The 20,612-nt window shown below is 48.0% G+C and overlaps 10 protein-coding genes across 10 annotated transcripts; 6 read left to right on the top strand and 4 right to left on the bottom strand.

The window, feature by feature from the left end:
* Positions 1 to 28: 28 nt before the first annotated feature.
* Positions 29 to 1,624, bottom strand: MGYG_06706 (tRNA guanosine-2'-O-methyltransferase TRM11; the record flags this gene model as incomplete). Its single annotated transcript, XM_003170669.1, has 5 exons — positions 29 to 70; positions 129 to 250; positions 303 to 508; positions 575 to 1,452; positions 1,508 to 1,624. 5 exons carry the CDS (start codon positions 1,622 to 1,624, stop codon positions 29 to 31), a joined length of 1,365 nt encoding a protein of 454 aa, XP_003170717.1.
* A 429-nt stretch (positions 1,625 to 2,053) lies between these two features.
* Positions 2,054 to 2,904, top strand: MGYG_06707 (hypothetical protein; the record flags this gene model as incomplete). The annotated part of the gene is made up of 3 exons (XM_003170670.1): positions 2,054 to 2,193; positions 2,399 to 2,426; positions 2,467 to 2,904. 3 exons carry the CDS (start codon positions 2,054 to 2,056, stop codon positions 2,902 to 2,904), a joined length of 606 nt encoding a protein of 201 aa, XP_003170718.1.
* Positions 2,905 to 4,117: 1,213 nt separating this feature from the next.
* On the top strand, positions 4,118 to 4,866 carry MGYG_06708 (hypothetical protein; the record flags this gene model as incomplete). Its single annotated transcript, XM_003170671.1, has 2 exons — positions 4,118 to 4,526; positions 4,775 to 4,866. The coding sequence occupies 2 exons, from the start codon at positions 4,118 to 4,120 to the stop codon at positions 4,864 to 4,866; spliced, it is 501 nt and encodes a 166-aa protein (XP_003170719.1).
* A 395-nt stretch (positions 4,867 to 5,261) lies between these two features.
* MGYG_06709 (hypothetical protein) lies at positions 5,262 to 5,716 on the top strand (the record flags this gene model as incomplete). The annotated part of the gene is made up of 2 exons (XM_003170672.1): positions 5,262 to 5,273; positions 5,510 to 5,716. The coding sequence occupies 2 exons, from the start codon at positions 5,262 to 5,264 to the stop codon at positions 5,714 to 5,716; spliced, it is 219 nt and encodes a 72-aa protein (XP_003170720.1).
* Positions 5,717 to 5,986: 270 nt separating this feature from the next.
* Positions 5,987 to 6,935, bottom strand: MGYG_06710 (hypothetical protein; the record flags this gene model as incomplete). Its single annotated transcript, XM_003170673.1, has 2 exons — positions 5,987 to 6,572; positions 6,634 to 6,935. 2 exons carry the CDS (start codon positions 6,933 to 6,935, stop codon positions 5,987 to 5,989), a joined length of 888 nt encoding a protein of 295 aa, XP_003170721.1.
* A 302-nt stretch (positions 6,936 to 7,237) lies between these two features.
* On the top strand, positions 7,238 to 8,285 carry MGYG_06711 (hypothetical protein; the record flags this gene model as incomplete). The annotated part of the gene is made up of 2 exons (XM_003170674.1): positions 7,238 to 7,668; positions 7,718 to 8,285. The coding sequence occupies 2 exons, from the start codon at positions 7,238 to 7,240 to the stop codon at positions 8,283 to 8,285; spliced, it is 999 nt and encodes a 332-aa protein (XP_003170722.1).
* A 525-nt stretch (positions 8,286 to 8,810) lies between these two features.
* MGYG_06712 (vegetative incompatibility protein HET-E-1) lies at positions 8,811 to 13,561 on the bottom strand (the record flags this gene model as incomplete). Its single annotated transcript, XM_003170675.1, has 6 exons — positions 8,811 to 10,739; positions 10,798 to 12,364; positions 12,431 to 12,576; positions 12,630 to 12,947; positions 13,044 to 13,332; positions 13,395 to 13,561. 6 exons carry the CDS (start codon positions 13,559 to 13,561, stop codon positions 8,811 to 8,813), a joined length of 4,416 nt encoding a protein of 1,471 aa, XP_003170723.1.
* Positions 13,562 to 13,914: 353 nt separating this feature from the next.
* MGYG_06713 (hypothetical protein) lies at positions 13,915 to 15,057 on the top strand (the record flags this gene model as incomplete). Its single annotated transcript, XM_003170676.1, has 2 exons — positions 13,915 to 13,984; positions 14,021 to 15,057. 2 exons carry the CDS (start codon positions 13,915 to 13,917, stop codon positions 15,055 to 15,057), a joined length of 1,107 nt encoding a protein of 368 aa, XP_003170724.1.
* Positions 15,058 to 16,041: 984 nt separating this feature from the next.
* On the top strand, positions 16,042 to 18,012 carry MGYG_06714 (integral membrane protein; the record flags this gene model as incomplete). The annotated part of the gene is made up of 4 exons (XM_003170677.1): positions 16,042 to 16,498; positions 16,581 to 16,982; positions 17,053 to 17,127; positions 17,186 to 18,012. The coding sequence occupies 4 exons, from the start codon at positions 16,042 to 16,044 to the stop codon at positions 18,010 to 18,012; spliced, it is 1,761 nt and encodes a 586-aa protein (XP_003170725.1).
* A 152-nt stretch (positions 18,013 to 18,164) lies between these two features.
* MGYG_06715 (hypothetical protein) lies at positions 18,165 to 20,462 on the bottom strand (the record flags this gene model as incomplete). Its single annotated transcript, XM_003170678.1, has 1 exon — positions 18,165 to 20,462. One exon carries the CDS (start codon positions 20,460 to 20,462, stop codon positions 18,165 to 18,167), a length of 2,298 nt encoding a protein of 765 aa, XP_003170726.1.
* Positions 20,463 to 20,612: the final 150 nt, after the last annotated feature.

Genomic DNA, 20,612 nt, shown 5'->3' on the forward strand with positions numbered 1-20,612 from the left:
TATTTCAACGTAATAAGGAAGCTAACCCTTATGAGCTGGGCTTCTCTTCCACTGCAAATGATTCGAAATACTTCGGCTGAATTAGTGAAGGGTCTTGAAGGAATATCTGTCGAAGATGGCTGGCTTACTCGTCTCCTAAACGGGTTCAATTCGTCTGCCTTCCCTCTGGGAACCTCTTTTTTCTCTTTGAGTGGTATAGGCGATACTTCGCTACCAGGCAATCGTCGATACACAAGAAGTCGCCGCGACCCTAGGCTGTGTTAGCGATATGTACGTTATGAGTATATAGGCGGGTAGCGTACACTTGTTAAAAGGCTGTACGCAAGAATCAAGATGTTCAAGGCAGGGATGCTTCGGAATTGCAAGCTCAATATCGTCTTCATTCGCAGTGGGCATCCAGAGAGATATTCTGCCATTGTCCACTAGTGTGTGAGCAGCAAAGTCAAGTATATCATCAAGCATTGCGTTGAATGGGTAAGGACGTTTTGGGAAAATATAGTTCTCCCGCCTGTTGAAACCATAAATATAAGCTTGGTTGTCATCAAACCTCTATCATATCAAAAGCTAGGCTTACTTGAATGATGGGACACCTTGGAACATCATGAGTTCGCCCTTTCGACTCTCATCCTTATGTCCTAGGACCCTGAGCCCTTCTCGCACGCCATATGGAGGGTCACATATAATTCCATCAAACATACGAATGTCTCGAAGAGGTGTGTTTGTCAAGTCGGAAGTAAATGTATCCAGATATTTGGATAGCAGTCCGTATTGTTTGAAGTTGCCAATGACTCCAGTATCGGTCTTGGAGGTAGCCTCTTTGCCACGAAAGCTGCGCCCATCAATATCCGATCCGCAAGTTATCGCTCCAAAATGAGCAGCCGCCACAAGGAAACTACCCGTTCCAACAAAGGGGTCATAGAACAACTTTCCAGGCGCTGCATGTGTCATGTTGGCGGATATCAAACTAAGCTCTGCATCCATGGTCGTAGTGCTGATGTATTTGCGTTTCTTCAAGTTATAGGTATTGATCTCTGTGCGACCACCCTCCGTAACCCATCGACCAAGATAGACACGATTAAGGACCGGCTCAGTGTGTGTTTTTGGATTGCCCGAAGGGGCAAGTTGATGAGAGAACTCTTCAAACACACAAAATTCTTCATCTGCATCAACCATCTTTATCGGCCCATCAAAGGCCAAAAATGAAAAGGACTCAATAATCTCATTCCTTTCTTTCGCTGATCGAGTTGACGCATAAGTATCAACACCAAATTTAAAAGATACTGTCTTATAATCGGGCCACCTAGACTCAGTGCGCCGGCGTAAATCTGCCTTCAGCTGGTCATAAGTATCTCCCTGTCCCCAAAGTTCATATATGTTTTTGGCCAGAATGCTGCGGCGCATAAGTGCACGGGCAGCTTCCTCATTTTCAAGTTTTACTACGCAGAATGGAGTCTATATACCAATATTAGAATACTGTCTATAATGGTTTACGCGGGGATGCACATACATTATCATGATACACTAGAAATTCTATATCAACCCCCACCAAGCTGGCTAGAGCCTTGATTTCTGCTTTGCGAAATGACTCATGGCTCTGAGCGAACCGAATCAAATAATCAACCATCATATAACACAGGAATAGCTGGCAGGCCACCTCTGGAAACGTCTGGTACCTTTTCAACGGTGCCTTGCTGTTTTGCAAAAAATTGGATATATTTCTCCTTTTTCTTTTCTTTTCGAGAATTAAAATGGCAAAGGCTTACTAAGCATCGTTTATATAATCTTCTTAATGTAAACCTTAATTTAATCTTCGTATAAAAGGTTATTTTGAGCTTGAATCAACCGAACCAAACCAATGCAGCAGCCAAATAGTCCAAAGCTCACGAAGAACACTAACACGAAGAACAGTAACAACTAACTATTCAAATCGAGATTTACGGCCTCTGAAATAATTCTACTGCCTCGATAGCTACTCATCACCTTTACTTCACATTTCCTTCATTTCAACTAATTTCGTGCACTTTTATCTCTCACTTAAGCTCTTCGCTTCGATATGCCGACCCAGAAAGAACTAGAATCCCCTAGTGCTGAGGATTGTTCACAAGCCGAAGCATATAATCCAGAAGGAGTTTTTGCCATTCAAGTTGGTATGCTACGCAGCCATTTCTACTACCGTCTAAGACTCGTGGCAGGGTACCTTAAGAACTGCAAAAATACTAGACAATTACATCAAATCACCATTTCTCTCCAGGACCTTTTTGCTCAGTATGATGAAATCAAAAAAAGCAACTGGAAACTTAATATACCCTGCCATGATCTCTTTAATTTCCTTACGTGTTGCCAGAGCAATATAAAGCTTTCTGTTCTGGTAAATAACGAGCAGATCCCTTCTGAACAGGATATCGCATCCTTGGGGCTATATAAAAGTGAGGTGATTCGGCAAGCAGTACTAATATACTAATCAAGGTTATTAAACGTTTCCCTCGGCATTTTGCTGAGATATACAAATATGCACCCAATGAGTCTAAACATTTACCATTATTTGAGGATCTTCATCGGGCCTACGCGGTGCTTCGCATGTGGTACCACCTAGATACAGAAAACAAGAAGACCAAGCTGCGTTGGGCGCCAAGCAAGGAGCAATGCCGACCTGCTCTTACAATACATTACCTTGACAGTTATGAACCCCCTAAAAAGGAGTTAACCGACGTAGCTAAACTGGCTACCAAAAATCCCGTACCTGAGAACCAGGCGAAAGAGAAGGAGTACCGTCATCGATCAGATCAGGAATTGAAGAAGAAGAATGATTATTATCGATATTTTATGAACAGACATCTGAAGTCAACAGAGGATGATATGTTTAATAAAATTCTTTCCAGCGAAGTCCACAGACATTACCTTTGATCTATTAGGCTAATTGGTCTACCCCGGGGTTAATTATGGTTCAAAGACTGTTCTCGTGTCTAGCTTTCCTCAAGCTAGAGACTATTGAAGGATCAGCAGCAGCTGGTATTCCCTTTCAATACCCTGGAGTTCTTGATTATTAAGCACTGGAGTTATTTGGGTCAAATGGGGTCACGTTATGCAGACAAAATTGTCTAATCAGAATCTTTTGAATGCTTGACTTCCAATCTAAAACCTTCCAGTAACGTAGGAAAACCCGTTTACATGAAAAATTACTATGTAGTAACTACTTTGGCCAGTTAATTACTGTAACTTGAGCTGAATACTGCCCATCCCGTTTCTATTCTTGTAATACAAGACAACGCTAACCCCAATAAAACAAGCAGCGATGACATCATCCAGCATTGAGCTTAAAATAGTTAGTTAACCATAAAATAATCAAGTCTAATTGGCAATCAATCTTCAAAAACTTCATGGTATCTGCGGAAGAATAGCAGAGCCAGATACCCAGCAGGCTAATCAAGACACACCTCCCAAGGACCTTTTATACATCTACCACTTAGTCGTGCCCATAGGTAGAGAGCATAGAGAATTCAGCTCCCATCGTTTGTTGCCAGGAAAAAACTCCTCGTCGTAGCTTGTTGGCACCGCTTGGCCATTTCATCACCTTATTAATAACAGGGAATCACTTCTCGCAGTTTTGATACTTTTGACACTAATCTGGCCAGCTGCTAACTAATTAACACTACCACCTCTTGATGGTGACTACCAAGATAGCTATCTGTCAAACGGCTGAGCTGGAAGAGTGAGCAGGCTGAAGTGACGGACGTTATTCACTTGACCTCCAACGGTCAATGAACTGTCGAGTGACTAACCAGTTAATCTCCCCTCTATTTAAACCGGTCCATTGGTAGTTTTCAGAACTCAAGAATACCAATAATTACATATATATATATATATATATGAGCATGGCCTCCGCCGTTCTCCATCAGAAACGGAGCTTACGATACCCTCGCATATATTTCCATCTTCTCGGGAAGTATACAGCGCAGTCATCAGCTTATTTGAGAATAAAGAGGTTGATATCCATGAAATTTAATGGATTTTTGGATCCTGGAGGATAGTGGCTCCCGAAAATATAGCTTCAACCTGCTGGCCATAACCCTACAGACGATGATGCGCAAGTAGATGAGGAACCCCAGCACCAAGCCAGATGCAAGTACAAAACCAAATCCCTGTTGTTATTGAGACCGTGTCGCACCGAGCAAAGGGTATTCAGGCAATCAAGAATCGGCCCAATATACATATTGGAATACATTACCTCGACCAAATCAAGGAGTATGGAGTTGCAAATAACTACAGTGTCCTAGTCGGAGAGGACAAACATCGAGATTATAAAAATCTCATTTACAGGACAAACCACCGCGATATAGAGAAAGTGCTACTCCTACAAGAGAGCTTTAAGAGGACGCTGCAGTTAATTCTGCAAGGTGCTTTCAGTGAGGAGGAGCCACGCATTACTACGCAGCTGTTACTGGAGCAGGAGGACGAGAGCTCCGAGTACTCTGAGGTTGCACATATCATCCCACATTCTCTGACAGAACTTCGCTGGAGAAGTAATAGTACGGTGCGTATTCACCTATCTATGGCTTAAAAGGGGAGACAAAGCTGACTAGGGAAGGCTGAATCGCAAATTAGTATTACCACAATAGAAGCATTGGGTAGCAAGCAGAGTCAATTTCCGAGTCGCCGCTGACAACCAACTGCCCATTCCTTCGTGCTCAAAGATAGCCCCTGCTGACATTGAGTGGAGGAGGTATACGAAAGGAGAACCCAGCAACAGTTTCCCGGTATACTAACCGTATCTTAGCCATGTTTGATACAAGTGTCGCACATCTTATTGACGGCCCGAAGATCGATAGCCCATCGAACACTCTCACACTTACTCTAAATAATCACTGAGAGTAACATAAGCCATTTAGAGTGGCTGAATAATCTGATGACTGAACTGTCAGGCCCAATAAACGGGAAGACCGCGGTTCAACCTGGCGTTCGCTGAAGAAATATTTACCATGGCCGACAGTTATCTACGACTCGCACACATTACCCAAGGCATCCTTGGGGCATTAGGCCTTGTTGTCCCTTGTGGTCCTACAAATACTTTCTAACAAATCATTTACGTCACTGATAACTATGGAGCTGGCTGGATTAATGATAAAACAACTATGGCCGACACACAGAGAAACTTCTTCCTGCACATTGCTTCGACAGGAGACTGTCACTTCTAGGATGGTGTCTAGAATGGATTGCTTCTAAGAAGTGATGTCCATCAACTTTTCGATACATACACGCTTTCAATGAACCCAGAAGTAAGTGGATTGGAAAGCGCCTTCTCCCCCAGAAAATAATAGATATTATATATTGCGGTAACTAACGTAAATATAGGACGGATACAAAGTTGTGTGCTTTGGCCCGGATATGTTTAGGGTTGATTGCAGGGTTCTTGACCCAATCTGCCACAGTCCAAATGACAGTGGCCGCGCGTCTGATGGAATACTGCGCTCAGTAATACATGCCCCTCTAACAACTTCTACAGAGATAATAGAATGTTACCAACTCGTGTGGTAGTATCGGATACAATTCACTTACTCGAACAATTGACGTCACCGTTATGCCAACGTTTGTCCATGATGCTGCGATGGCATTTTCAGTGCTTGCTAACATGAAGGGCGTAGGGGAACCTACATTTGAGCATGATTTCCCTCCTGGCACTGATATGATGGGAGAGAGATATCCGGGAGGGCCCGTTTAGCCAGCAAAGATTTGAAATGGAACTGGCATCGAGATTTCAAAGCTTTTCAAGAGCAGGAGAAGGCTAGTACATCTCAAAGAGCAGTGGCGAGTTCTTTGTAGCAGAGAGAGAAGTGGTTGACAGCACACATAGTTTTATCTGAGGCAAAAAGGCGAGCCCGCACTGATTGACGCAGGAGGCGTGTTATATCTTCGATGTTTTAATACCCTACAGATCAATGAATCATCTACTCACAAACCCATGCAAGTCGAGGAAGCAATGACACATATCTTATGTTGATAGAAGAAAGGCATCAAGATATCGCAGGCTGTTTGTATCAGCCGCTGATATGGGCCTCTCATGGACGCCTTCGTCCCAGGTAAACCCATGCCTCAAGAGAATACCAATGCCTCGTGCAACCCGTACCGTTCTCCCTAGCCGGCCCTTGAGGCCCTCTCTTTCTTCAACATCAATTGTACCCCAGAACAGCCGCCAAAACTCCTCTTCCAGCTTCCCTCGGTTCTCATCATGTTTCCATCCTTGAGAACCCATACTTCCAAGCATATTTTCCAGCCCCCAGAGCTCCGTTCCAAAGGGCAGTATGCTCGCCTCTGCCCAATCCACGATACCAGAAATCCGACCAGTCTCCGGCATGACAAGGATGTTCATCTCACAGAGGTCTCCGTAAGTGAGAACTTGGGGATAGGCTGGAGAATAAAGCTGAGGCAGATCGGCTTGCAGAGATGATATCAAGGTATGAAAGCGCTGGGGTAAGACGGAACTGAGAATAGAGAGTTTTCTAGAGACATGTTCTTGACTTTCTTGCCGCTTTGCTTGTGTGACATGTTCAGGGTGAAGCCAAGCGGACGTAAAGTATCTTAGAACCATTAGTTATTAGATCAAAAACTGGAGAAACATCTTGGTAGTTATTTAGTTACCGTGAGAGATCCTGGATCGTCTGTAGCTTCGGCATTGGAGGGGAGGAGTCCCGCAGGTGATCGAGCACCATATCAATGTAGGTTACGCCCGGGAGCTTCTCCATGGCATAGACCTTGAGCGGTGCCGTCGGGCCATCCCCAAGTTCTCCATGGTACTGGGCGAGTGGTACAACAGCACCATGGACTTCTTGTGCCCGTTGGATGGTGTCGACATTGAGCGGGGAGTGACTGACGCGGAATTGAACAATCTTCTGGTCTTCATCGCCCTTGGTTGCAACGGTGTAGCTGAATGATCCTTGCATTGACACTGGCTGCACTGGAGCCTGGACGAGCGCTGCTGCGAGGTCATCACACTGTTGTTGACTTGGTGAAACTTGTGCATCGAAGAACGCATTGATAGTGCCCTCGAGTGTGTATATCTCTATATTTGCGTCTATTAGATTCAAAGCCAGGGGGGTTTTAAGGATGGAGAAGGAGAAACTTGAAGATTGGCCGTGACCAGGTAGATATCGTGAAATAGAAGGCTCAAGAGCAAAGCTTTGTTCAAACTCTTCTGATACACAGTGATAATAACTACATTCACGCACACGCGGACACATGAATCATGGCCGGATGCAAACAAGAGATCGAGAGTTTCTTTGGCCAGACTGCAGCGACTCGCTCGGAATGCGATGCGTTTGCCAGGGGCCTTGGTGGTGATGTCGTCCCGGTGGCAGCCCAGGGCGTCTGCAGCTACACCGTCTACGCCGGCCCAAACAGCGAATTCGTGGCTCAGTTTCGCCTGAAGAGCTCCCAGCTCAACATGGAGACCATGGATCTGGCTCGAGATATATACGGCGAGTTTGCTCCACAGGTCTCCTTTCGTGGACAGATCGGGGCAGCGGTTGAGGGCAAAGAGCCCCTTTACATCTATGTCATGAGCCGGATACGCGGCATCAGCTACCTCGACTTCATCCTGGCGCACAACAGCCAGGAACCGGAAGACTCGCCTCTGTTTTCATTATGGCGCAAGAATCTCGTAACTGACGCTGCGAGGTATTCCTGCCACTCCCTTTATTCTATATAACTATTGACCGCATGTTAGGTTCTTTGCGCTTTCATGGAAAGCTCCCCAGGATGTTGACCAAATGTACCGCCGCAGCTTGCACCAGCGATACAAAAAGGACCTGGAGCTGTTGCTTATTTCTCTCCCCACGCGCTTTCGGACTGTAATCGAGGATCTACTTACATCGTTACCAGCAATTCTGTCCCTTCCCATGGTGCTGCTTCACAAAGACTTCGGTGTCGGCAACATCATAGTGGATGAAGCGTCATGCAATATAGCAGGCGTAGTGGACTGGGCCGAAGCTGAGATTGCGCCCTTTGGTTTGAACCTCCACGCTCACCAGCGACTGATATGTAAGGTCCATCTCAAGACTGGCTGGGCTAGATACGACGACTATGACATGCTGGAAGACACCTTCTGGACCACGTTCAGTCGGGAGGCAGGAGAACTAGACGGTGATACCGTCAGGCCATCAAGACGGCAAGAATTCTGGGATTGTTGCTGTCCCGTGGCTTTACGAGCCGTCTTGCGGATGCGCCGGAGCCAGCGCCTATCCAGGATGATGAAACCGGAGCATACAATATGCGTGATCTCGATGGACTGTTAATCAACCCTGCTACAAGGTTTATATAGACTAACTATTCCAGCTCAGCCGCTAGGCAACTAGGTATAGTCTATCCCATATAGCTACACGGTGTTAATTAGCTAAGAAAGTCTAGCGATATCATGGGTAACGTTATTTTGGCTAGGAGGATAACTATTTAAGTCAGAGAGGATACTGGGTTCCCCATGGGTGTAGTCTATTAGTTATAGGGAACTCCCTTGCATACCCCTCAATGCGAATATCTCAACTAGCAGTCCTTGACCGAGACATCAAGGCTGAGAGAACACCCAGGTACCCCGTCTAGCCCCAAAGCCCCCGTTCGTTTCACCCTTGCAAGGCCTAATATAATAAAACAAGGGTACGGAGCAGTACGTACAAATGCCTGTGAGCAATGATGTCGAAATCACACTTACAACGTCTTCATTTTTATTATATACAATGTTGCATTCCAGGGTAACCGACAGGAGGCTGCCAGATGAAGTACCATGGAGGCAGAGAGATCCGGTGTAAGTAACTCATCTCCAAGAGTTACGGAGTATATGAGACTGTGATGAAAGAAACCCTCCCGGATGCGTGGCCCAGGGCAAGGGTGCCACCAGCTTCAATCGCAGAGCACGACGCCCGATATTCTGGAGGAAGCCATAGCATCCTTTTGCCCTTAATGCATACCCACTGGTCTTCCTGCGTGGGTATGGGCACTTTAGAGCTGGTTTCTAACGATCCAGAAGCACCATCGCAATGCCAATGTTGAATATCAAGGGATCCTAGATTAGTCCTCAGATGGGGGCTACGATTTGAAAAGGATAGCTCAATCGGCAACTCTTTAACAGTTAAGGTCTGCAGTTCAGCGCCTGTGATAGGATTCCATAGTTTGACTGTGCCATCGCGAGAGGCTGATGCGAAGAGCCTGCTACCTAGCGAGAACGCCACCAGGGTGACCCCGTCGACATGGCCCTCTAGAGTCCGTAGTTCGGTGCCTGTGGCAGGATCCCAGAGCTTGATTATCCCATCATCGGAGCCTGATGCGAAGAGCCGGCCATCTGGTGAGAAAGCCATGCATATAACCCAGGCTAAATGGCCCTCCAGGATTTGCTCTGCTCCCGTCATGGGATCCCATAGCCTAACTGTCTTTCCATCAGACCCTGATGCCAAGATCCGGTCGTCTGGCAAGAAGCCCATGGATCCAACCCAGGCTCTATGGCCTTTTAGGGTCTGTAGTTCTGCTCCCGTGGTAGGGTCCCAGATCTTCACTTTGCCATCACGAGAGCCCGATATTAATCCCTGGCCATCTGGTGAGAAGGCTATAGATGTAACTAGGCCTGACTGACTCTCTGTGGGGATCTGTAGGTCTATATCTACACTAGGATCCCATAGTTTAACTGCCCCATCACAAGAGCCCGATGCTAGAAGGAGTTGGCTGTCTGGCGAGAAGGCCACAGAGCCAACTGAGTCTAAGACCCTTATGACCCGTAGCTCTGCGCCAGTGGTAGGATTCAAAAGCTTAATCATTCTATCCTTTGAGCCCGATGCCAGGAGCTGGCTATCTGGCGAGAATGCCACAGAGGTAACCCAGTCTTTATGATTCCTCAGGCTATATAGCTCCTGGCCTGTAGTAGGGTCCCAGACCTTAACATTTCCGCCATGGGAGCCTGACGCTAGGAGAGGCCGCTGGCTATCCCGTGAGAAGGCCACAGAGCTAACCTGGCCTATGTGGCCTTGCAGGGTCTGTAGCACCACACCCGTGGTAGGATCCCAAAGCTTGACAGTCCTATCATCAGAGCCTGATGCTAGGAGAAGCTGCTGGCTCATTGGTGAGAACGCTATAGCTCTAACCGGGCCCAAGTGACCCTTTAAGATCTGTAGCTCTGTGCCTATCATTGGATCCCAAAGCTTGATTATTCTATCAAAAGAGCTTGATGCTAGGAGAAGTTGCTGGCTGTCTAGTGAGAAGGCCACAGAGGTAATCCAATCTAAGTGGCCCTCTAGGGTTTGGAGCTCCGCGCCCGAGTTAGAATCCCACACTTTAATGGTCTTGTCTGCGGAGCCTGATACTAAGAGCTGACCATTTGGTGAAAAGGTAACAGATTGAATGGTGGAAGAGTGTCCCTCTAGGGTTTGTAATTCAGCACCTGTAGCGGAATCCCAGAGCTTAACTGTTCCGTCATCAGCGCCTGATGCTAGGAACCGGCCGTCCGGTGAGAAGGCTACAGAGTTAACCCAACCTTTATGGCCCTCCCGTGTCTCTAGTTCGGCACTCCAAGACTTATCAACGTTGGCCACGCGCCATACGCAGCTAGAGCTAAATGCCTCTTCTTTGAAATTCTCTTTAATTGTTGATTTGCTTGGAGCAAACAAGAGACCAGAACAGTAAATCTGAAGAGGTGCAATGTCGGCTATCTGCCTATTCTTTAACATAAATCTTCTCGCATCCTTGAGAAAGGTAGATATTTCAGGATCCTATTTTCTTTAGTATATCCATAGACATTCCCCCAGAATTTTAGAGGAGCTTACTTACCTTTGTAATTAGTTGTAATTCCCGAATTGCCACTATAACTTCAGATACAATACTAAGAAGGCTCATTGCTTCTACCCAGTGAAGAAAATGCACCTTTAGGAAAGAGAAGGCTGGTCGAACCAGCTCAAATACCGGATCCCGACTTCGTACCAGATGTCTTACCCAATAACGGCAGGCGTATCGCAACTCTGATGGTAGGTAATTCTCAAGCTTGGCGATATTTGTTCGCTGCACACTATTATCCAGTAAGTTGCAAATATTCTTTCTCAAGCTATTCTGCATAAGATCCAGGCATTGTATAGCAAGTGTTCGATGCACCTCCCTTTCATCGATCCAAAATTGACTGGTGTCCTTTTTGTTCGAGTCTAGAAGGAAGTCTCTAAATGAAAGATGTAACAGTCGAACCGGTGTATCAGAGTCGTCGAGATTGCTGGGTATACTAAGAACCGAGTAAAGCAGGCGCAGCAGGCGGCTGATATCGTCCAATTCTATATTTAGAAGCTTCGTGAGGGCTTTGGCTGGTAGTGGAATAGCAAGAAGAATAATGACGCCCACTATCTCCTTGAATTCTTGAACTAACTGCTGCGATTCATATTCATCCTGGCCGGTAAGAAGCTGATTTAGCACTGGCATATATGTGAAGTCCATCTTGGTCACGTACGTGGTCTGCTCTGCAAGCAACGTTTTAATGCGCTTGTTTGGGTTCCATCTCATATCACTGATAAATCGGTATAGAGTAGCGGCAGAAATGAATAGTGGAACTGCCCGTTCAACCAGAGCCTGAATAACCTCATCGCCAGGCCAGTCCGGCGGAAATGAGCGTTCCCGTCTTAATTCTGAGAATTTAATCTTAAAATATAATGCAATGTCGTGTTCGATGACTGGTAGAGGAATCTCGTGGAGGATCAAATCCCGGTGGTCACTGCTGATGCCCTTGAAGCCCAGTTTTATTGGCAAATTCGGTCTGCTCGTAACCAGAAACCGCAGTTGTAGTAAACTTGACTTTTGGACCTGTGGTAAAAGTCGAAGAATAGTTTTTGCATCGTTCTCCTCGCATTCGTCCAATGCGTCGATCACAATAATCATTGTTAAAGTAGGAGGCTGCTTAAGTTTAAGAATTGGCCGGAGAAGGAGTTTTTCAAACTGTTCCCTAAGTGCCTTTTCTGAAATCTGGGGGTCGTTCTCAATAACCTCATGAACCTGAGGGGCCAACTGCGGTATCCTCGTTACCAGCTGTCCTATGAGCGTTGGAAAAAGCCTCTTTGCATTCTCCCGATCCTCTTCGTTTCTCTTAAAGAAGAAGCTCGCTCCGAGCAAATTTCGTTCATCGAGGCGGTTTGCAACTGTTTGGGAGATTGTTGACTTTCCAGTTCCTGCCATGCCGTTCAGCCAGAATATGCATTTTGCCTGTGCTGATTCCGCCCATTCTTCGACCTCTTGGAGAAGGTCGACTCGGGTTCCTGGGAGGCACTCGTCATGCTTGTTCTCATAGGAGTCAAATTCTGCCCCTTTTACGACCCGTAATTTACCTAGATCAATTTTCTGGACGGGGATATTTGTGGCCCTCCTAGGTTATCCGCATCTAGGTTAATACGCCATTATAAATATAGTATAGATAGACGACGGTACGCACCAATGATTGATGATTTCGCGAATTCTCTCCAACACGCACAAAAAAGAACGATCCTCTGGTCCGAAATATTTGTTTATCTTCAAATGGTCGGTATCAAGAGGAAAGCTATCGAAGCTATCAATGCACGCAGAGTCTTCCTCCACAACCTATTGCTAGCGACTCAGCATAATAAGACAACTTGAAGTCATTTGCTACATACCATTGCCCGAACAATCCCTGCGACCCCAAACCTCCTCCCAAAGTCTGTGTGGTATTTTTCGAAGAAACAGAAAGCCGTCATCGGGTTTTCTCTCAAAAGGTCGCAAAACTCTTTTAGCTTATCATGTAAATTGACATTTCTGTAGCTCAAGACTTGGATAATTCCTGCGTTAGAGCCGGCGAGCAGCAATAATTTGACGGCAAGATTAGCTATCCATTGCATCTTGGAACCCTTGAAGGGACATCCAAGAAAGATAAAACCGGCAGTAGAGCTGACCACGCATCGGAGATTCCTCTTTGATTTAGCGTGCAAAAGGGCCTGTGTGAGTAGTCAGCGGGTGTGTGGATTAGTTTCTGGGCTGGAGAGCATATTATATATGTATCAACTATATACCCGGATAGCGCTTCGACTTACATGTTGAATGACATTGCCACCTAAGCTATGGCCAATAAAGATGATCGGACGTTCAACACCCTTGCGAAAGTCGTGCACGCTTTGGGCCAGTTCCTCGCCACATATCTGCAGACGGGTCCTTGGAGCGTCCTTGTGCCATCTAGAGTGGTAATTATATACCATGATTCTCGACCTTGGTATAGCACTGGGAAGCATTTCCGAGTCCTTCAGCCAGTTGACATGCCTGGTTTTGTCCTTGAAGGTCCATGCCCAATCCACGTTGGAACCGAGGCCATGCACGGCAATAATGCTATAGATAATATTAGATAAAATCTGTTTCTCAGAGACTGAAAAGGAGGAAGGGGGACGCACTCCACTTCAGCTTCTTCTTCTTCTTCTTCGCCCAGGCCATGATACAAAACTTCAAGTGGCTGTCGATTACCCTGCGGCGGGTGGATGGGTCTGTGTTGAAACCTCACATAGACTAGAATCGCAGCCCCAGCTAGGAGAACAAGCCAGCCTGAATCAATTAAAGCCATTGAGGTAGTCTTCTGCGGGGGCCAACAGCCTTCTGATAGTTGTTGGGCCTAGTGAGAGTAACTCTGCAGAGATGAAGAGCTTCTAGACGAAACCAGGGCTCGCTTTTCCAACACTGCCCTAGGCCGCTGCAGACACACAGCGGCTCTGTAGACAACAATATCAACTGGAGAACGACTGAAGACAAGAAGAAAGAAATTCTGTCCATCACGTGGAGCTGCAAGGCTCTGGTCTATCCCTGGATGCAGCCAATTAGTTGTACCCTGAGGCGGCCTCGCTATTGAGATTCCGTCTTGTCGGAGAGAGCTGTCTTTCCCCCCTACAGAGCAGTAATCAGTATCATCCTGCTCAAACAATGTGTCCGGAGGAAAGGATGAAGTCACAGAACAGAGTAGATACCCGTGGTGCTGTCAAATATACACCTTGTAGGCTCAGGCAGAGCTAACCCTTGTACCCCCCAGCAGCCGCGCAGCCACCTCCTTTCTCAGTTCTGCTTCTCAGGGCCGACGGTGCCTCGCCCCAGCCCGACGAGCAGCTTCTCTCAGCCCTTCCTGCCACCTACCGTACAGCCCGCGACGACCTGTCCGCCCCGAGTCGCGATGTCATGGCCTGCGTCGAAAGCGAGCTCGCCCTGGACCGACTGACCAGGATATTCCACTGGCTCTGGGTTGCGGGACGGCCGATGCCGCCCCGCCCGCTCCACCACCAGCTCCTCCTTGGCCGCGAGATCTATATCACAGAGCGGATGGACATGCATCTCGTCTGGACGGGCGGCCGGGTGCTTCTCAAGCCTGTACCGCGTTTCCTGCTCGAGCCTCGCTTCTGGACTGAATACCTGGCCTGCCGACAGGGCTGTGAGTGTCTGTATGAGGCCAGCGGGGTGCGCGAGTGCAGCCGACGCCGGCTGTGGAAGTCTGCCCTTGGCTTCCTGTTCTCGTACGCCGCTCTGATTACGCATGAAAGCGACTTCCATATCGCAAAGGGGAGCCACCTGCTCCCGGCAGAGGAGGCCTTGACGTGGCGAGGATGGAGGGTATTGGTCGAACAGCTCGAGACGGAGCACATCTACCGGCGCATCAACGCGCGGTTCATCTATGGCGAACTTCGCCTGGGCCGTCTGAACAAGATATACTATCTCTCCCAGCGGCCGTTCATGCGAGGCTACATGTCACACTGGCACCAGTACCGGGCCTTCTTCCAGGACAACTTCACCTGGCTGGCTTCTGCGACAGCGTACGTTGCCATCACCCTCACGGCCATGCAGGTTGGGCTCGCAACCAAGTCGCTGGCTGGGAGCGACACCTTCCAGTCAGCCTCGTACGGGTTCACCATCTTTTCGATTCTAGCTCCCTTAGCAGCCACATGCCTGATCATGTTTGCCTTTTGCTTGGTTTTCGTGGACAATTTCGTGGTGGCGGTAGCCTACAAGAAGCAGCGGTTTGATTACATCGGGGTCAACAGCGACACTGGCGATCCGGTGCGTAGCAGTTGCGAATAAAAGAGCCGTACTCCGTAGTTATTACTGCGGCGTCTCTTCTTCCAGTCGAAGCGGCACCTACGGAGTACTGTCAGGCAACTTACGGAGCGATTTCAAGGCGATGAAGATGAATGCAGCTGCGTGCGGCGTATGAGGGTCTCCCCAGCCAGGCCAGGCCAGGCCAAACAGTGCTGGCGAGGAGAACGACACGGAGGCGAGGATCGCGATCATTCCCCCAACCCACAGATGAGACTTAAACGGAGAACGGACGAGGTGAGGCGCGCAGGATTCGTGCGAGATGACATGGATGGGCCATGCGGGTCCTTGACTCCTACATCATATAAATATCTGACATCACCGGCACTGCAGGCTGAAGCATAAACTACGGAGTACAAGCTACAGGGAGGGTGGAAGTTAATCGTATGGTGAAGTGAGTGAGTATCTAGAAACGCCGCCAAATCTACCATAGCCATCATAGTCGTTGTTTTTCTTAGTTTAGCTCCTTTCCACCGCCATCGTAACAGAGGGAAGCAGGACAAAACAGAAGCAGGAACAGGAGAGAAGGACAGAGAAACAGAAGCGCTATAGTTACACGTACGGAGTAGACCCTATATACGGAGTACTCCCAGAGAGCCATCACTTTTAACTCTTCCAGCGCAGCCGTTAAACCAAATATTTAGTTATTTATTAGTAACTCCTTGCCGTGGGTTTCGAGTTGTTGGGAGACGATCCTCCGGCGACCTCGAGACGGACGACGCGCGATGATCTCATAGTTACATGCCAACTCTAACAAGCGCGACCGATGGCAAGGGTATATGTATCTCTGATATAGTTGGTTGTGATAAAGCCTGCAGGGGCCGAACGGAGTGGCGACGCTCTCTATATAACTATCGCAGAAGCCATCCATGGATGAATAACTACCTTAGTTAGTGAACCAGCGTTCTACCCAGGCACACCCTCCGAGGGCCCCTTTCTCATATTCCCCTTCGCTGTGCCTGTCGATAGATGGACCGCGTAGAGGAGACGCCAGGTCCGGAAGCGCCAGAGGCAGCAGGCCCGAGTTCGTCCCGCCTGCAGCCTCCGCCGTCTCGTCCCCCCAACCACCGCAGGCCCAGCATCCGGATACGCCATTCTGCGGCATCTTTGGGCGGAGAGCCCATAGCGCGGACTACGAGCCTCGACCCTGAGCCTGCGAGGCGTCCCGACGACGATGTGGTTGCCTCGAGACGGAGAAGCAGCTCGGAGCCCCAGCGCCCGAACTTCGGCAACGATGGCGCTGTTGATTATATGCCTATGACGACGCTGGCGGAAGAAGTGCCACCGCCGATTGAAACTGGACGTGGAAGATGGAGATCTGCCAGTGCCTCGGCGATGTCCTCGTTACGGCTTGCAAAAACAGGCCAGCTGAAGAACGATGGCAAGGAATACGATTCGAGGGTAGTCAATTTGCTTGACGTCGTCGGTAGGTCTTCAATTTCTCTCTCCGGACTTGGACTATTACAAGCAAGAAAGCAAGGAAGCTAATCAATATCTCTGGCCATAAGATCCTGAAGTATCGACCCTTACAACCCTGACAAATGTACAGAACTCGCTGTTTGTGCCGGACCTAGGACGGTTTATAAACCGCCAGCCTACCTACAACCTTACACGACCTCGAAGTGAATCCGTGGAGTCAATAATATCGACGGTTGAAGAAGAAGAGGAGGAGGAGGAAGAGGAAACGACAACTTCGGATACAGAGGAACCACCCAGAGCCAAACGAACGGCAACAATCACGTCGAACCTCAGCGTCTCCCGGTTTGCTGTCTTGCCGGAGGGCACCACTCTCGAAGGCTGGGATCCGTCGGATAAGTGGGAAATCAATGACCATGTCAGGCACATGCTACACTCCCGGAGGTCGAAATTCAAGCGTGGAATGAAAGGGTTCTGGCAGTATCTGCACAAGCGTGAGTACCATCCTCCCAATCGTTCCATTCTCACTTATTAGATTTAAGCTAACATCTATGTTTTGGCCAGCTCTTGGGTTCCTTGTTACTCTGTATGCAACTTTGATTACTCTTTTTGGCCTCGCTTGGGTGTTGTTCTTAATCGGTAAGTAGTATTCAATTCCCTGACCTTTCCATTGGATCCCTAACTAACAAGATAAAAGGTTGGATCTACGTTGGTGACCGCCAGTTATATGTTATCAACGTTATAGACAATGTCCTTGTTGCCCTCTTCGCCGTGGTTGGTGATGGTCTGGCTCCATTCAGAGCCGTAGATACCTACCACATGATTTATATCGCCTACTACCATCGGCTAACCTGGCGACTTCGCCGGAAACAAGATCTTCCAAAGCTCAAAAACCCGAATGACCTTCCGGAAGCCCCGCTGGAGGATGCAATAAGATCTGCTGCCGAGGAAAACGAGGTCGATATTGAAATGGCAGCCAGAGACGTTATGACGAACGATAAAGAGGCTGAATACTCGGTCTTGAGCCCCGAGCAACAGAAGAAACTAACACACCATTCAAACAAATTCGCCAAATCCCACACATTCTATAAGCCTCACGAGACAACCACTCATCACGCCTTTCCTGTCCGGATGCTCATTGCCGTCGTTATATTGTTGGACTTTCACTCTATTTTCCAAATAACCCTGGGCGCATGTACGTGGGGTATTGACTACCGAGTACGCCCAGCCGCCTTAACGACTACTATCCTTTGCTTATCTATATCCTGCAACATTGCATCTGGAATCGTCATTATGGTCGGTGATCGGATGACGAGGAAGAAAGAGGTGATTGAGAAGATGTTGAGACAAGAGCTCACTCAGGAGGCAATCAAGAAAGTTGAGAAGAAGAAGAAGAGGAAGAGGAAAGAGAAGAAGGAGCTGCAGGAAAAGGCCGCTGCGAATTGTATACATGAAGAAGATGAAAAGGAGGATAAGATCGAATCTTCTGCTGATATTGAGAAGCATAAACCGCTGGCGGGATGATACCTTTTTGCACGCACATAATATGGATCAATTGGTTTTTTGAAATAGTTCTAATGTACATAGATATACATAATGAGTTTGAGTTAGTGATAAAGGCTGCATCAATGTCTTCCTTCTATAAAGATGGCTTGTGGAAGGCTGCTAGCGAGTTATTAGCTAAGATTTTCCTTCAAGTACGCTCTCATCCCCTTCAGCTCTTCTTCAACCCTACTATTAATCCACTTCTCTCGCACAACAGCCTTTGTCTCTTCACTCATGTTTTCACCCCCCTTCTTCCTCTTCCGATTGAGTGACATGCTTCCAAGCGGCGCTCGGTTGGTGCGAAGAATCTCTGCTCTTTCGAAATCAATTACCAGCACATTCTCACCTTCCTCGCTCCAGAACATATTTCTTGGCTCCGCATCGTGATGGAGAACACCTAGTGCATGGATGGCCCGCAATGATTCTGAGGCTGCAGATACGATCTGATCCTTTGCAACACCACATTTTGTGATTTGCGTGCCTGCATGCGCGAGAAGTAAAAAGTATGGTATTTCTGCGATTCCATCATACTGCATGGGCCGCTCAGACACATCGATCGTGCCGAGACAAACAGGGACATGCACGCCTTGAATCGGCCGCAACTGGTCATAGAGTTCCTTTTCATTTCTGAGGTATTTGCTAAACCCTATAGGGAAGCCTTTGCCTATAAGCGTGTAGCCGTACTTGAAAAGAATAACCTCGAACAGTGCACCACGAGAACCGTGTCTAGAAAGCGATTCGCAGCCTAGAGGTTGACTCCAGCGGGGTACTGTTGTTTGTAGTATCTGTGCTAGAAGGAGAGAGATGAACGTAGGATGGTCAATTTGATGGACCTTTGTTCCGTGTTCTTTGGCATTCGGACATGCCTTGTCCAGCAGGCCGCCATTCAAAAGACCAAGCAGACACTTCTGCGTGCAATATCGCCGAGCACCATCTCTACAGACAGGGCCTTTGTAGGATGAATCTGGGATAGGTGGCGGAGGGGGAGGAGGGGGAGGTGGAGGTGGAGGTATTACAACCATGACATTCGCAGACCGGGGAGGCCTTCGAGTGGGAGAATCATCGTCAGATTCGTTATCGTTATCGTCTTCCCCACTGCTGTTTTGCTGCGAAGATGCCGGTTTGCAGGTCGATCGCGAGGAGCGTGATCGGGTGCGGACAGGGGTATTCCTATTAACCATCTGAGCGCTTTTCGATGGCCTGTAAGGCGTGGGAGGCTTTCCAGCTTGCTTTTCGTCTTCTTCCGAGGTTGGTAAATATAAATCACCTTCAGTGATCACCCACTCCTTCAACTGACTTATGGCCCAATCTCTCCAATTTTGACCCCGTGGCGTACTGCGTATTGCTCGAAGCGCAAACGCAAGCACCTGCCCAACGGCTGTCTTGTGTAGTCTGTTGATGCCGTCTTTAGCTGCTTTCTCCACATCTTTTTCGGGAGTTGAAAGGTGATAATAAACGGTCCCTGGTTTGTCGGGTTTGAAATGAAGGAAAATAAATGCTTCACCCGTACTTATATACCCGTATTCAACGCCGGACTTAATCATGTAGGAGAAGGCTTGGGTAATGACTGCAGCTACCAAACGACGATGCTTGATCTTCTCCGTGTCGGCATGACGACGCTCGACTACCTCGTCAAGGTCCATTTCTTGTAGTCCACTTTCAATAACTGCGAGCTGGAGTTTGTGTGGGGGTTTGAGTTCACCAACCAAGGCAGGGTTTTTGACATTCTCGCCTTTGTTGTAAACGCAGAACTCATCTGCTAGAGGCCGGGCAGAAGACGAGGGAGCGGTAGGTGTTGCAGCCCCTCCAGCTCCTTTCCGGAGCTTTGGTGGGCGTCCTATAACCTCCTCAACTTGCTCAACTTCCTCACCGTCGACAAGTGAATTTCCGTGGTTTTCAAAGGTAATCCGCCCCTGAAGTCCAAATACATGCCGCAGTCTCTCATTCCCAAAAAGGAACTCAATGATTGACCTTACAGGCTCTGTGATGGCATCCCGTTGGAAATAGCGAAGGTCGAGTTCTGAGTGGATGTGTTTTCGTGTCTTCCTCCCCATTGCCATCATTGCATGCAAGGAGTCGAACTTGAGCTGTAATATAAACTCTTCATTCTGCTTATCCAGCAGCAGATCCCATATCTCCGTTTGCTCATCATCGAATGAACGCCATTTACGGATGCAAGAGGGACGGGATTTGCCTTCAGCATTGTCGGCACTTCCTTTGGTTGAGCTTTTTACGCTTCCAGGGACCAGCCCGCCGAAGAGATAGGTATGGCAGGCATCAAGGTATTCAAAGAGTGTTAAGGGGCGTATCTGTTCTTCTAGCTCCCGTTGAGCCTGCTCTGCTTCGTGTTGAGCCTGCTCTGCCTCTTGTCTGCGTCTTTCCTCGTCCCTCAAACGCTGGCGCAGCCTCTGGATCTCCTCGTCGGCCATGCCTAGCGCCCCAAGGTATCCTTGGGCACATGAGTGCGAGTCGTAGCTAAATTGGAGTATTCCATCAGTATATATTAAAGCGGCCGAGTAGTTAAAGAAAGGAAGGTTGAGGCTCTATTTTGACGTTGCTGCCTGGTAATTACCACGTGG

Source organism: Nannizzia gypsea, genomic scaffold (genome assembly GCF_000150975.2).
Source record: "Nannizzia gypsea CBS 118893 supercont1.6 genomic scaffold, whole genome shotgun sequence".
Taxonomy (NCBI): Eukaryota; Fungi; Ascomycota; class Eurotiomycetes; order Onygenales; family Arthrodermataceae; genus Nannizzia; species Nannizzia gypsea.